The following is a 10,469-nucleotide window of genomic DNA, read 5'->3' on the forward strand; positions in this document are numbered from 1 at the left end:
CGGGATTCGATCCCGCGACCAGCGGGACAGCAGCCGAGTGCCTTCTCTACTAAACCAACGGTGAGCCGTAGGACTTGTCCTATTCCAGTGGCACATACAGTATTGATGTGCCACAGGAATAGTACCACTAATATAGATGCTAAACTGCAAGAATAGCCAACAACTATTTAACATTGCCGGTAAAATTGGACGAGCCTTGTTACGGAAAATAAATGGGCTGCACAGGAGGGCGTCGCCTTTACGATGGCGACAACGGCTGAAGGCGACCGTCGTTTGCGTGACTTAACTGCGCAGCTCTACGACGGCCAGTACCTGTCCGCTCTGGGCGACCTGGTGGTCGTCGTTCCCAACTACCGTGTCGGAGCGCTGGGATTCCTCAGCGGGCCGTCTGCCGGGGCGCTTCCGGGCAACGCCGGTCTCTACGACCAGCGGCTCGCGCTGTCCTGGACGCTGAACAACATCGAGAACTTCGGCGGCAACGCGTCCCGCGTGGTGCTGGCGGGTCACGACTCCGGCGCTGCGTCCCTGGGCTACCACCTCTTCCGCGGGGACGCCGGCCTCTTTACGCGCAACGTGGCCCGCTACATTCTGCAGGGCGGGGGACCCTTCAACAGGTGCGCGCCTTTGGGAACCTATAAGAAGTTGCAACGTGGCCTCTGAAACCGGGTGGCAAGCGGCATTATCCTCGAGCATCGCCCGATCCCCGAAGCCATGATTACGTGCTTTTGGAAAAATTGAAGAGTCCCCCCCCCCTCCTTAGAAAAAATGGCGGCCGGCGAAAGTTGGCTTACGCATGCTTGACAGAAAGGTATATAATGAGTTGCAAACGATGCACACTTAAAAAATAAGCGTGACGAAGACAGAAGACGAGGACGGAGTGCGACGGCTTTCAACAATTTAAATTTATTGGAAAGAAAAACAAGCGCAAAAACCCAACACTATGCGCGCACCTCGCAATCTAACGAATAGAAGGTTAAAAAATAGGCCATCATCCCCCATTCTTTCGATGAAGAACGCTTCCGATGTACTTTTCGTCATGTCTCTCCGCCGTCCTCGAGCTGAATTTCGAAGTATAAGAACAGCTCGCGTACTACTTTTCTTCCCAGTATTGTTCCTTTTTGTCTCTCTATCCCCGACGGAAACGAAGCTGCTCTAATTGGCTGTGGGCGCACCTTTCGCTTGCCGACTTTTTTACCATGGGAAGTGCTCCGCAATCGTTTTCATTGGCATTGGTAATACCGCTACTGAGCGCACACCTGCCTACGATCGCTGTCACCGTGGCGTCGCGCAGGTACAAGGACGACGGCACGGAAGGCGCCCACCTTCTGGCGACCAACCTGCAGTGCGGCAGCGACTTGTCGGCACCGACAACCCTGCGATGCCTGCAGAACTCCCACGTGGACGCCGTGGCGCGAAGCCCCATCGCGTCCAGGTTCGCGCCGCTTCTCAACCGGACTCCTGTTGCTCGCGGGATGTCGAACAGCGCAGACAAACGCAAGGTGGGTGGGCATATTTTAAAATGGGCAAAGTTTGTATTTGTTCATTCATTTGGAACGCGTTTTGTGTCTTCAAGAAAAAAAACTCCCATTTAGTTCGGTATAAGCGACAATTCGTTATGTATGTTTGCTATAACAAAGTTGCACTGTTCGTATGAAGCCGCGCAGTTCTCGTCGATCACCATCAACCAAATCGATCGAAACTCAGTCTCCCTCACACATTCGCGTAAGATGGCTTGAAAGCAAAATACATTCTTTTTTTTTTCTCAGTCGATGTATTGATCTCGCCCCTCTCTTCCCGGAAGCTTTTCGGACCTAATGTGGTTTTGGGCTGCCTCAAGGGTGGTAGGCATTGCAAGGTCCTGAACCTGCTGTACTGCTTCGGAGATCGGTCCACCAGTGACCAAGCGATGACGTCATCAAGTAACCTCATAGTGACGTCACATGTTTCGGCGTAATGCTGACGCCATAATGCTTCATCATTGTGGGACGATAATTACATTTTGCATAACTCTTGTTGACGCCGCTAACGGTCAATCCACCTTTTGCTCACAGTGCCACGGCGCATGCGCCCTTCACCTAACGGAAATATTCGGAAACGCGTTTTGATCTCGGAGGCTTTCATTCCCGCCCCTATCAGGACCCTACCAAAACGGCAGAGGCTGGCATAGAGAAATGAGAAAGGCAGCGATAAGGCATTTAAGGCTTTCGCCTTAAAGGACTGTCTAGCTTGGAAAAAATTTTTCTGATTGTGGCACAAATAAAAAGATGATTCATCACATTGGTGGCAGCGGCGGAGAAACCCCCAGCAGCACAGTGTCCGCCAACGCTCATAAGAACAACAAAAGGTGTGTGCATGCCTTAATCGACAACTAAGGTATTTGTTTTATTTATTTATTTTTACATACTGAAACCCGTAATGGCTATGTCAGGAGTGGGTAACAGGCCGGTACAAAACAAACATGGTGTAATACTTTGCGAAGGAAAGCAAAATACAAAGTGGCAATACATGGCATCACATGGTGGCATAATGAAGACATGGTGGCAAGGAAGAGAACACAGTAAACAGTGAAACGGAAAAAGAAAAACTCTGTCAAAGGGTATTTATGGATAACAAGAATTCATTAAATCAAGAAAACTTGACGAACCGGGGTGCGAAAACCTCAGACAGTTTCGGTTTTCGATTTTCTCCGACAGTACGCTTGTCATCTCTTTCCACCAACCATGTGTTGTGGGCATTCATCCCACCGATGGAGGGAGACCAAACGCAGATCGAAATATTCTGTTTTTAAATTTTCTGCATACCTTCCAGAGAAAGCACCACAAGGTTAGACACTTCAGATGGTACTCTTTTTTATTGCGACACAAAACCGAAAAGCAGTGAAAGACTGCAGACAGTCCCTTTAATGATTCACATAAAAAACAGCGCCAATAACGAGGGACAAGAGAAAGAAGGAGACAGACAGCGGCACTGTCTCCTTCTTTCTGTTAGTTGTCCCTCGTTATTGGCGCTGTTTTTTTATGTGAATCATGTCGTACCAACTCGCCCAAGCAACCACGTTAGCCTTTTAATGAGTTCGTGTTTCTCGTATAGGTGGTGGGTCCCCAGGGCAAGCAGTTCTTGCTGGGCCGTGTGGTGCGCGAGGGAGTCTACCCCTGGTACGTCGAGCACATGCGAACGGGATCCAGCGAGCCGCTTCACTTGGCCACCCGTCTTATCGGCCGCAAAGCGCTCGAGCAGTGGCAGACTGCCACGGGAGTGACACTGCGGCCGTTTGACGGGGACACACTGTACCAGCAGGCCGTCGGAGACGTCTTGGTATAACCACACGGCCGCGACGGCACTTAGCATCCCAGCGATTGCATTGACGTGCTTAGTTCGCATTTCTTAATCACAACATTTAGGAACGAGAAAAACTGACGTTTAACGACCGGGATTTAATCATCGTCATCTACTATTGGCAACCTCCGGTGATGTGAGGGCCCCTGGCTTCATTTTCGAACATCCAAAATTGTACATTATTTAGCAATCAGAAATTCCTTATTTACTTATTCAGGCCCCTGGTCACTTGACCTGCGCGACACCGGACAGAACGGGAAGAGGGCTCAGGCTCGACTTATCTGTTTTTCAGAGGGAAAGACCTCCTCCATGGGTAGGATTGGAGCGTAGCGAGTGCCCTATACTCTTAACGAATGGCGTATCGCCATAAAAACGACCGACCACGCGAAGGCCATGCAGTGGTGCTTCGCTGTGTCTCACGGGGTCGTGACGTAGGCGAACGCAGTAGTCGACATGTTCAGGGCTAAACTTTTTGTTTGGCCACACATGTGCCCGGAAAAAAATGAAAAGGCAGAGTACAAGCAGTTTAGTCTGCACGCTGATAGCGGTGAACGTGTCTTCTATACAGTAACCACTGTTCCTTCCAGCGCTATCGCTGGTGCTCACGTAAGCTCTCGAATAAACGTGATAATACGCGTCCTGCGCGTCATCCTAATAAATCCATAAAAATCAAGAAGCTTTTCCAATACTGTGACGCGGTCTGCGCCGAGCGTTGCTAACAGTCTTCTTGAGTGAAACCCGAATGCATCAATACAAACACTCGCGGCAGTACAGTATTGATCTCACCGGAGCCGTGGTTCAGGAGTCGTCACTTTGACGAAACACGCTCTCGGCCTTGCCAGGAGGTATGTCCCATGTCTGACCTGGCCGAGCTCCTGCAAGCCTTGGAAAACCGCGTGTACGTCTACGTGCTCGGCTACCGGCCCAGGTACTCGAGCTGGCCAGACGTGACCGAGGCTGTCCGCTTCGAGGACATGCATCTGGTGTTCGGCATGCCATTCAGGCCCGGCGTGCCTTCGAGCGAGCTCGACAAGCAGTGGTCCCGCACCATGATAAATGTGTGGTCCACTTTCGCGCACACTGGGTAAGACGTGATTCTTCCCTTATCCGCTGTCATACGATGCATGGAAGAGCGCTGTTCCGGGTAAGGTGCTGTTTCAGACAAAAACGAATGAACCATTTTGAACCTCGCAAGCGAGTTTGAATTGCTGAGCCTCAAGAGGGTCAAGGTGGTGTCTGTGAACTGTTGCTGAACTTGGTTTCACGACAAAGCGCGTCTGCAGGCCACACAGAGCCACATGAAGCCGAATGAGCGAAGCTTATGCAAGTTATGTCCTATTTATCACTGTCACGCTCGCTAAGCGCTTTGCGTTGCAAATCTCGCAGACACAAGCCCCAGATTTCTCTCTACTATATGCTACGGGAAAACTTTGTGGCTAGCTTTTTCTACGGTGACCGCACTTCTATTTCTCAACGTTAATAAATCAGCAGTTAAAGATGACAGTGCGTTTCACTTTCGTATGACCAGCGATTCCTAGCGAAGTGGAATACATGTAAACATATTCTTTTCACGTTTACTTTTTTCTCGAAGCAAAGCGCCTGCGCTGGACGATTCGCGGTGGCCAGTATACGACCCTCTGCAGCCCTCCTACATGAAGCTGGGTGCACACGGCGTAAGCATGGAGCGCGACACCCAACGGCCGCGCTGCGACTTTCTGAGAAGCCACCGCAACCCGCACTAAAGGAGGGCCACTGGGAGGTCACTACGCAAGCTTCGACGGAGCTTCTCTGTTTAGATGCACAGCGGTTATATTCACGCGCATGCCTGAATACTTTCGCGCGTGTGTATCATATATGTACGTTTTCTCACGCGTTATTTCCGTGAATAAACTTTTATTAGCACAAACGTTTCCATGCAAAGCTCTGTCAACAATTTACTGACGTCAGTTCCGTCACGGTTATCATGTGCATTGAGCCTGATATGATTGATTGAGGCTGCATTAAGCCTGTGGGGTTTAACGCCCCAAAACCACCTTACGATTATGAGACACCGTAGTGGAGGGCTCCGGAAATTTCGACCACCTAGGGTTCTTTAACGGGCACCCATATCTGAGCTCACAGGCCTACAACATTTCCGCCTCCATCGGAAATGCTGCCGCCACAGCCGGGATTCGATCTCGCGACCTGCGGGTTAGCACCGCGGCGGGGCTGCATTGAGCCTGTTCAGGCAAAATCGTCGAGATGTTCGGTTTCGTTTCTGCATATACAAGTGGCTAATAAAAAGATGCAATTGTGTTCCAATTTTCTCAGCTAAACTGCTTAAAAAGTTGTCCATCTCGGTGGGACTGTGGCTACCGTGCTCGCCTGGTGACCCATAGGTCGCGGATTCGACCCTGGCCTGGGCGTTCACACTTCGACAGAGGCGAAATGGTCGCGACCGTTGTACTGCACGTACGATGTCAGTGCAAGTTAGAGTACACCAGATGGTCGAAATTTCCGGAGCCCTCCACTGATGGCGTCGCTCATAATCACATTGTGGTTTTGGGGTGTAGAACCCTACATATTGTGATTATTAAACTGCTAAAGATGTTGGCGCTTCCTTAAAGGGCTACTAAACGAAATCATGGTTCAAAATGTTTAATGGAGAGATTACTGCGCCCTTGTGCAATGTAAACGTGCAATGTAAACCCTTTTAGGCAGTCGAGAGGGGTACGCGTAGCCTGTTTTCGCGACTACGCCTACTTCGACAACGTAATACGATGTCAGATGTTACGTCATCGGCACGCAGCAAATCGCCAAGGAAAGCATTCTGTACGAGTCGCCCGTGTCAGAACGGTGTGGTAAACCAATCAACGACACAGAGACAAAAAGGACACGAGCGCTAAACGTCGTCGTTTTGTTCTCGCGCTATAACTATATCGTCATGCCATACGAACTAGCCCAAGCTGCCACACTTCTAAGGTGTGGTAAAGAAGCGCGATTCGAGACACTGGCGAGGTAAACAAATACGCTACGGCGCATGCGCCAGCGATTAAGAAAATGTAACGCTTGACTATAACTTTAAATGTAACACTTTAACTACACATAGCCTGCACTGACGTGACGCCTCCGCCATACTGGTGCAACGGGCCAGCGGCAGTGCAGTGTGAAAGTTGGCTCAACGTTCGACGCGTCGCGATGATTATCTGCGCTGTTGTTGGTTGTTCCAACCGCACTCGTTGGGCGAAATCAACGAACACTCGCTTTTTTCCGTCTCCCAGAGACCATCGATCACCACTTTGAATGTACGTAAGAGCTACGCGCGAAGCGAGAAGATTGTGGCTGTCTGGGATAAGACGCGCCGATCCGGACACCGATAGGACAGCCACATGTGTTTGCGGCGCCCACGTCGTGAAAGGTCTGCTTGTTGCACACGCACATTATTTTGGTGCGCGATGTACGTACAGTCGTGGCCACGGTTGTGTAGAGCGCGCGAGAAGCCGGTTTTTGTTCTGCGGGTCGAAACCCTGGGGGATTTTAGGGCTCTGAATTGGTGCCACAGGAGCATCCGTGGCCTAGTTGCCCGGCTGAGCACGTCAGAGCCCGATACTGCCTCAAGGTTTTGTCCCGCAGAGCAAAAAGAGGCTTTTGGCGTGCTCTACGCAGACGTGGCCGCGACTGTACAACCAGAACGGGACAATTTCTGTCTGAGCTAACTTGCGTTACGTTTGTATAGGCAGACCATCGAAACTGCGGTCAAAACGAGAAACCGCACAAGCTTGATCAGTTAAAGCAGATCGACCCGACAAGTGCATAGGACCTAAATTTTTCGTTGAAAAATAAGCAGCTAGTGATATAAATTTCGTTCACGCGTTTTCGTATGTATATTTGCGCATCGAATTGCCAAGCTTCCAAACTAAACAAACCAACGACTCCTGTCACATGAGACACAAAAAAAGACTCGTTATGTCACTTTGGGATCGAATGATAGGAAATAGCCTAGTGGATTGTCACACTAAATAAATTGTGCATTGATCAAACGTCCTTTCATTCTTAGAAATAAGGTAGAAAAACAACCTGCAACTGAGATAGCCAAGGAGAAGGACCTTGTCATCTTGCAACTGCTAGGCCAACACACTCTTGGCAACAGCTTGTAAAATAATTACGCACCACGGTCGACTTGGACGCCTTCCTTTGCTCGAGGGTCAAATAATTATTGAAAAAAAGCAAGATAATTGGCGATGTATCCGTAACGAATGTCCAGAAATATCTTCACATAAATTGAAGTGTCCTCCCCGGTCCCAGCTTGAAGGAGTCGATGCTATCACACATTTCTAGCTTTTCAGCATAGCAAAGGCACGCAGGCCCCGTAAGATCCGAATAGTAAGTCGGGTCTAAGGGCTGTTTACTGAAAAAGAGTCGAGCATCGCACATGGAAAGCACCTCAATTGCCTGAAATCTCGAGGGAACAAGTGCGCACCACTCTACGCGCCACTGAGCGTGACGTCACGTGAAAACCATGTAATCATGAAACATGCTGAACGTAGAGTTTTCCAATATATGTTTTTTTATTAGAGGGAACTCTGGCACCATTTGTTCAGCAACTATGGCTATGATGGATAGTGCTCGGATTTGCCTCATCATCATGATTGTGGCTTTCCAACGGACTAAGGGCTTCGATTATTGCTGTGTTTTGGCATTTGTTTTGGATTTGGCATTTGTTTTGGAGCCAATTTCAACTGGTTAGCTTAAAAAGGTTAAGGCAGCAAAGTGGAACTGCTGAATGTTTGCAGTAATTAATCTAGCAACAAAGTAAATGCAGACCACACAGAACCAAATGAAGCCAGAAAAACGAAGTTTAGACAAATTAGTGCATTACGCATCATTCCCACGCTGACTGAAACAGCATGTATTGCAGCTCTCATAGATAGCTGTGCTAGGGTTCTCTCTAGTGCACTTATAGGAAACTATGATGGCAAGGACCTAAAGCATCTCCCGTGTGAAAGCCACTGATACTACTCACAGTAACAAATTCAAAAGGCAGTGCTGCATTCACAAGGTGACTACGGCTTAGGGCTGCAACACGTCTGCAACAAAAATACGATGAATAAGTATTTAGTGAATGTGTGTGTCGGCAACTGCATGCATCATCTGTGCTTATACATGATTTATGCAAGGCTGTCATCACCCCACATCTTCAAGTAGCAATGATATACCCAGATATGTTAGCCTGACACACAACCAGGCTAACTTATCTCAGTATATCACTAATGATCTCCATCTGCTAATAGAGTCTCAGCAATGATGACACGGGACAAATGTTGGGGATGATAACTGCTGTACCATAAATTAAAACTCGAATATTTATACACACAGGAAAACATTGTACCAGTGCTTTTTTGCTGCTGTTTCTTCACTATTTTTGTCCCGTAGACTTCAGATGCTGCAGTGTAGGATACATCACGTCTGAAAGATGTCAATTTCCTCCATCTTTGCTCGTTGATTCATAGGGCTGTCCACCCACCTACTGCCACACCACAAATACATGTATGCTCATAAGTAACGGGAGAAGTGACACTCAAGTGCAGTAAACTGATACAATGCACCCATTTCTAAGCCAGTCTCCATTGAAGCTTTGAGCGAGATGTCTGATGAATGACAAGAATGGTTTCCTGCAATGATCAGCTCCCAAACCACAATAACACCGAGGTGACAAGACAAAAGAAATCTTGAAAAAGCTGAGCCACCTGCTTTTCTCTCTCTATCGCCATCTTCTCCGATTCGTTCTAGCCTTTGAAAATAAAGCGGCTCTTTTCACACCCTAATTTCAGTCATCCTCGTCATCGGTCCTGGCGCGTAATACACGGCCTTTCTTTAGAGCCACGCGCTCTGCAGCCTTGTCAGCAACTTCGGTCGGTACATCTTCGTCGTCAACGTCCAGCTCGTCGTGGTCGTCGTCGAAGTCCGCGCAGTCGAAACTGATGAGTGAGCTCGAGGAGCCGGCCGGCAAAGAGGTGCTCCTCTCACGCCCGCCAGCACAGGCCTTCTTGCCGCCACTGGGCTTCACCCCAACGACGCATTCCGGCATCACCAACTTGCCGGTTCCGATTCGACGCGGCGGTGTTTCGGCGGTCGCGTCTTCCATGTCGGCGTCGTCAGAAGAAGAGCGCTTCTGAAACGTGTGCTTACCCCTTGCGGGCGCGTCCCCTCCGGAATCGACTTCGATCCCGGCTGCTGGGTCGTCCCGCGACTGTTGTTCTCTCCGAAGTCGTCTCTCGCGCAGGTAGTCCAAGGCGGCAGCCTTGTTGCTCGCCTCGGACATGTCTTCGTCGGGCACGCTGTCCAAACTGTAGCACGTCCATCTCTCGGGGTGGACTTTGTAATCGGGAGTGGTGCTGGCCGAAGAACCGAAGCGGTCGACTCCGGACCCGGAAGCGCCGCGCGGGCGCTTGCGCGGACCGCACGGCGCCGACAACCAGGGTCTCTTGAAGACGCCGTCCGAAGTAGACGACGGCTTGGTTGCGACGTCATCCTCCGGGTCTTCCTTGAGGTACGACTGCTCCGAACAAGCGTCCTCCTTGTGAGAGCGCTCCCAAGCCTGGTGCTTGGCTTCGAGACTGTTCAGCGAGTCGAACACCGAGCTTATTCGACTCGACACGTCATTGGCGCCGCCGGTCTGGAGCTGGAAGCGCGTCGGGAAGGCGTGATCGCTCCGGTTCAGGTTAGTCATGGCCAGTTGTGGTTACGTTGCGGAGGAGAAACGAGTTCCTGACGTAATTTCAGCCGCTCTTCGCAGACACGGCCCGCGCCATTGTTGTTTACAACTTGCGCGTAAATCACGTTAGAGTGTACTAGAACAAGGGGAGTGCCCGGACCGAGATCCAAAAAGTGAGGCCCAAACGGGGTCAAATCCGCTAGTGGCGCTGCGATCGGTAGTCTGTGACCTGTCGTCGTTTTAAGAGCCGTGCGCAGCTCCGCCGAAGTGGTCGAGGGGTAGAATGCTCGCATACCACTAAAAAGACCCAGGTTCGAATCACCGCTGTGACCATAGATTTTTTTTTTAATTTCACGTGTACAACTGTATTGTTTGGCTTTTTTTTTAAATATGCCTTCAGTTTCTACATATTGCTACAAAACATTACGCGAGATATGAA

At 49.8% G+C, this 10,469-nt stretch overlaps 3 protein-coding genes across 3 annotated transcripts; 2 read left to right on the forward strand and 1 right to left on the reverse strand.

The window, feature by feature from the left end:
• The first annotated feature begins 243 nt into the window (after positions 1–243).
• On the forward strand, positions 244–5,066 carry LOC142774879 (acetylcholinesterase-like). The gene is made up of 4 exons (XM_075876029.1): positions 244–614; positions 1,292–1,499; positions 3,091–4,420; positions 4,928–5,066. Exons 1-3 carry the CDS (start codon positions 244–246, stop codon positions 3,319–3,321), a joined length of 810 nt encoding a protein of 269 aa, XP_075732144.1. The 3' UTR covers positions 3,322–4,420; positions 4,928–5,066.
• LOC119181844 (acetylcholinesterase) lies at positions 4,191–5,078 on the forward strand. The gene is made up of 2 exons (XM_037433085.2): positions 4,191–4,420; positions 4,928–5,078. Exons 1-2 carry the CDS (start codon positions 4,191–4,193, stop codon positions 5,076–5,078), a joined length of 381 nt encoding a protein of 126 aa, XP_037288982.2.
• A 2,786-nt stretch (positions 5,079–7,864) lies between these two features.
• On the reverse strand, positions 7,865–10,157 carry LOC119180879 (uncharacterized). The gene has a single exon (XM_037432016.2). It carries the CDS (start codon positions 10,043–10,045, stop codon positions 9,143–9,145), a length of 903 nt encoding a protein of 300 aa, XP_037287913.2. The 5' UTR covers positions 10,046–10,157; the 3' UTR covers positions 7,865–9,142.
• Positions 10,158–10,469: the final 312 nt, after the last annotated feature.

The sequence above is a fragment of the Rhipicephalus microplus genome, chromosome 10 (assembly GCF_043290135.1).
Source record: "Rhipicephalus microplus isolate Deutch F79 chromosome 10, USDA_Rmic, whole genome shotgun sequence".
NCBI classification, from domain to species: Eukaryota; Metazoa; Arthropoda; class Arachnida; order Ixodida; family Ixodidae; genus Rhipicephalus; species Rhipicephalus microplus.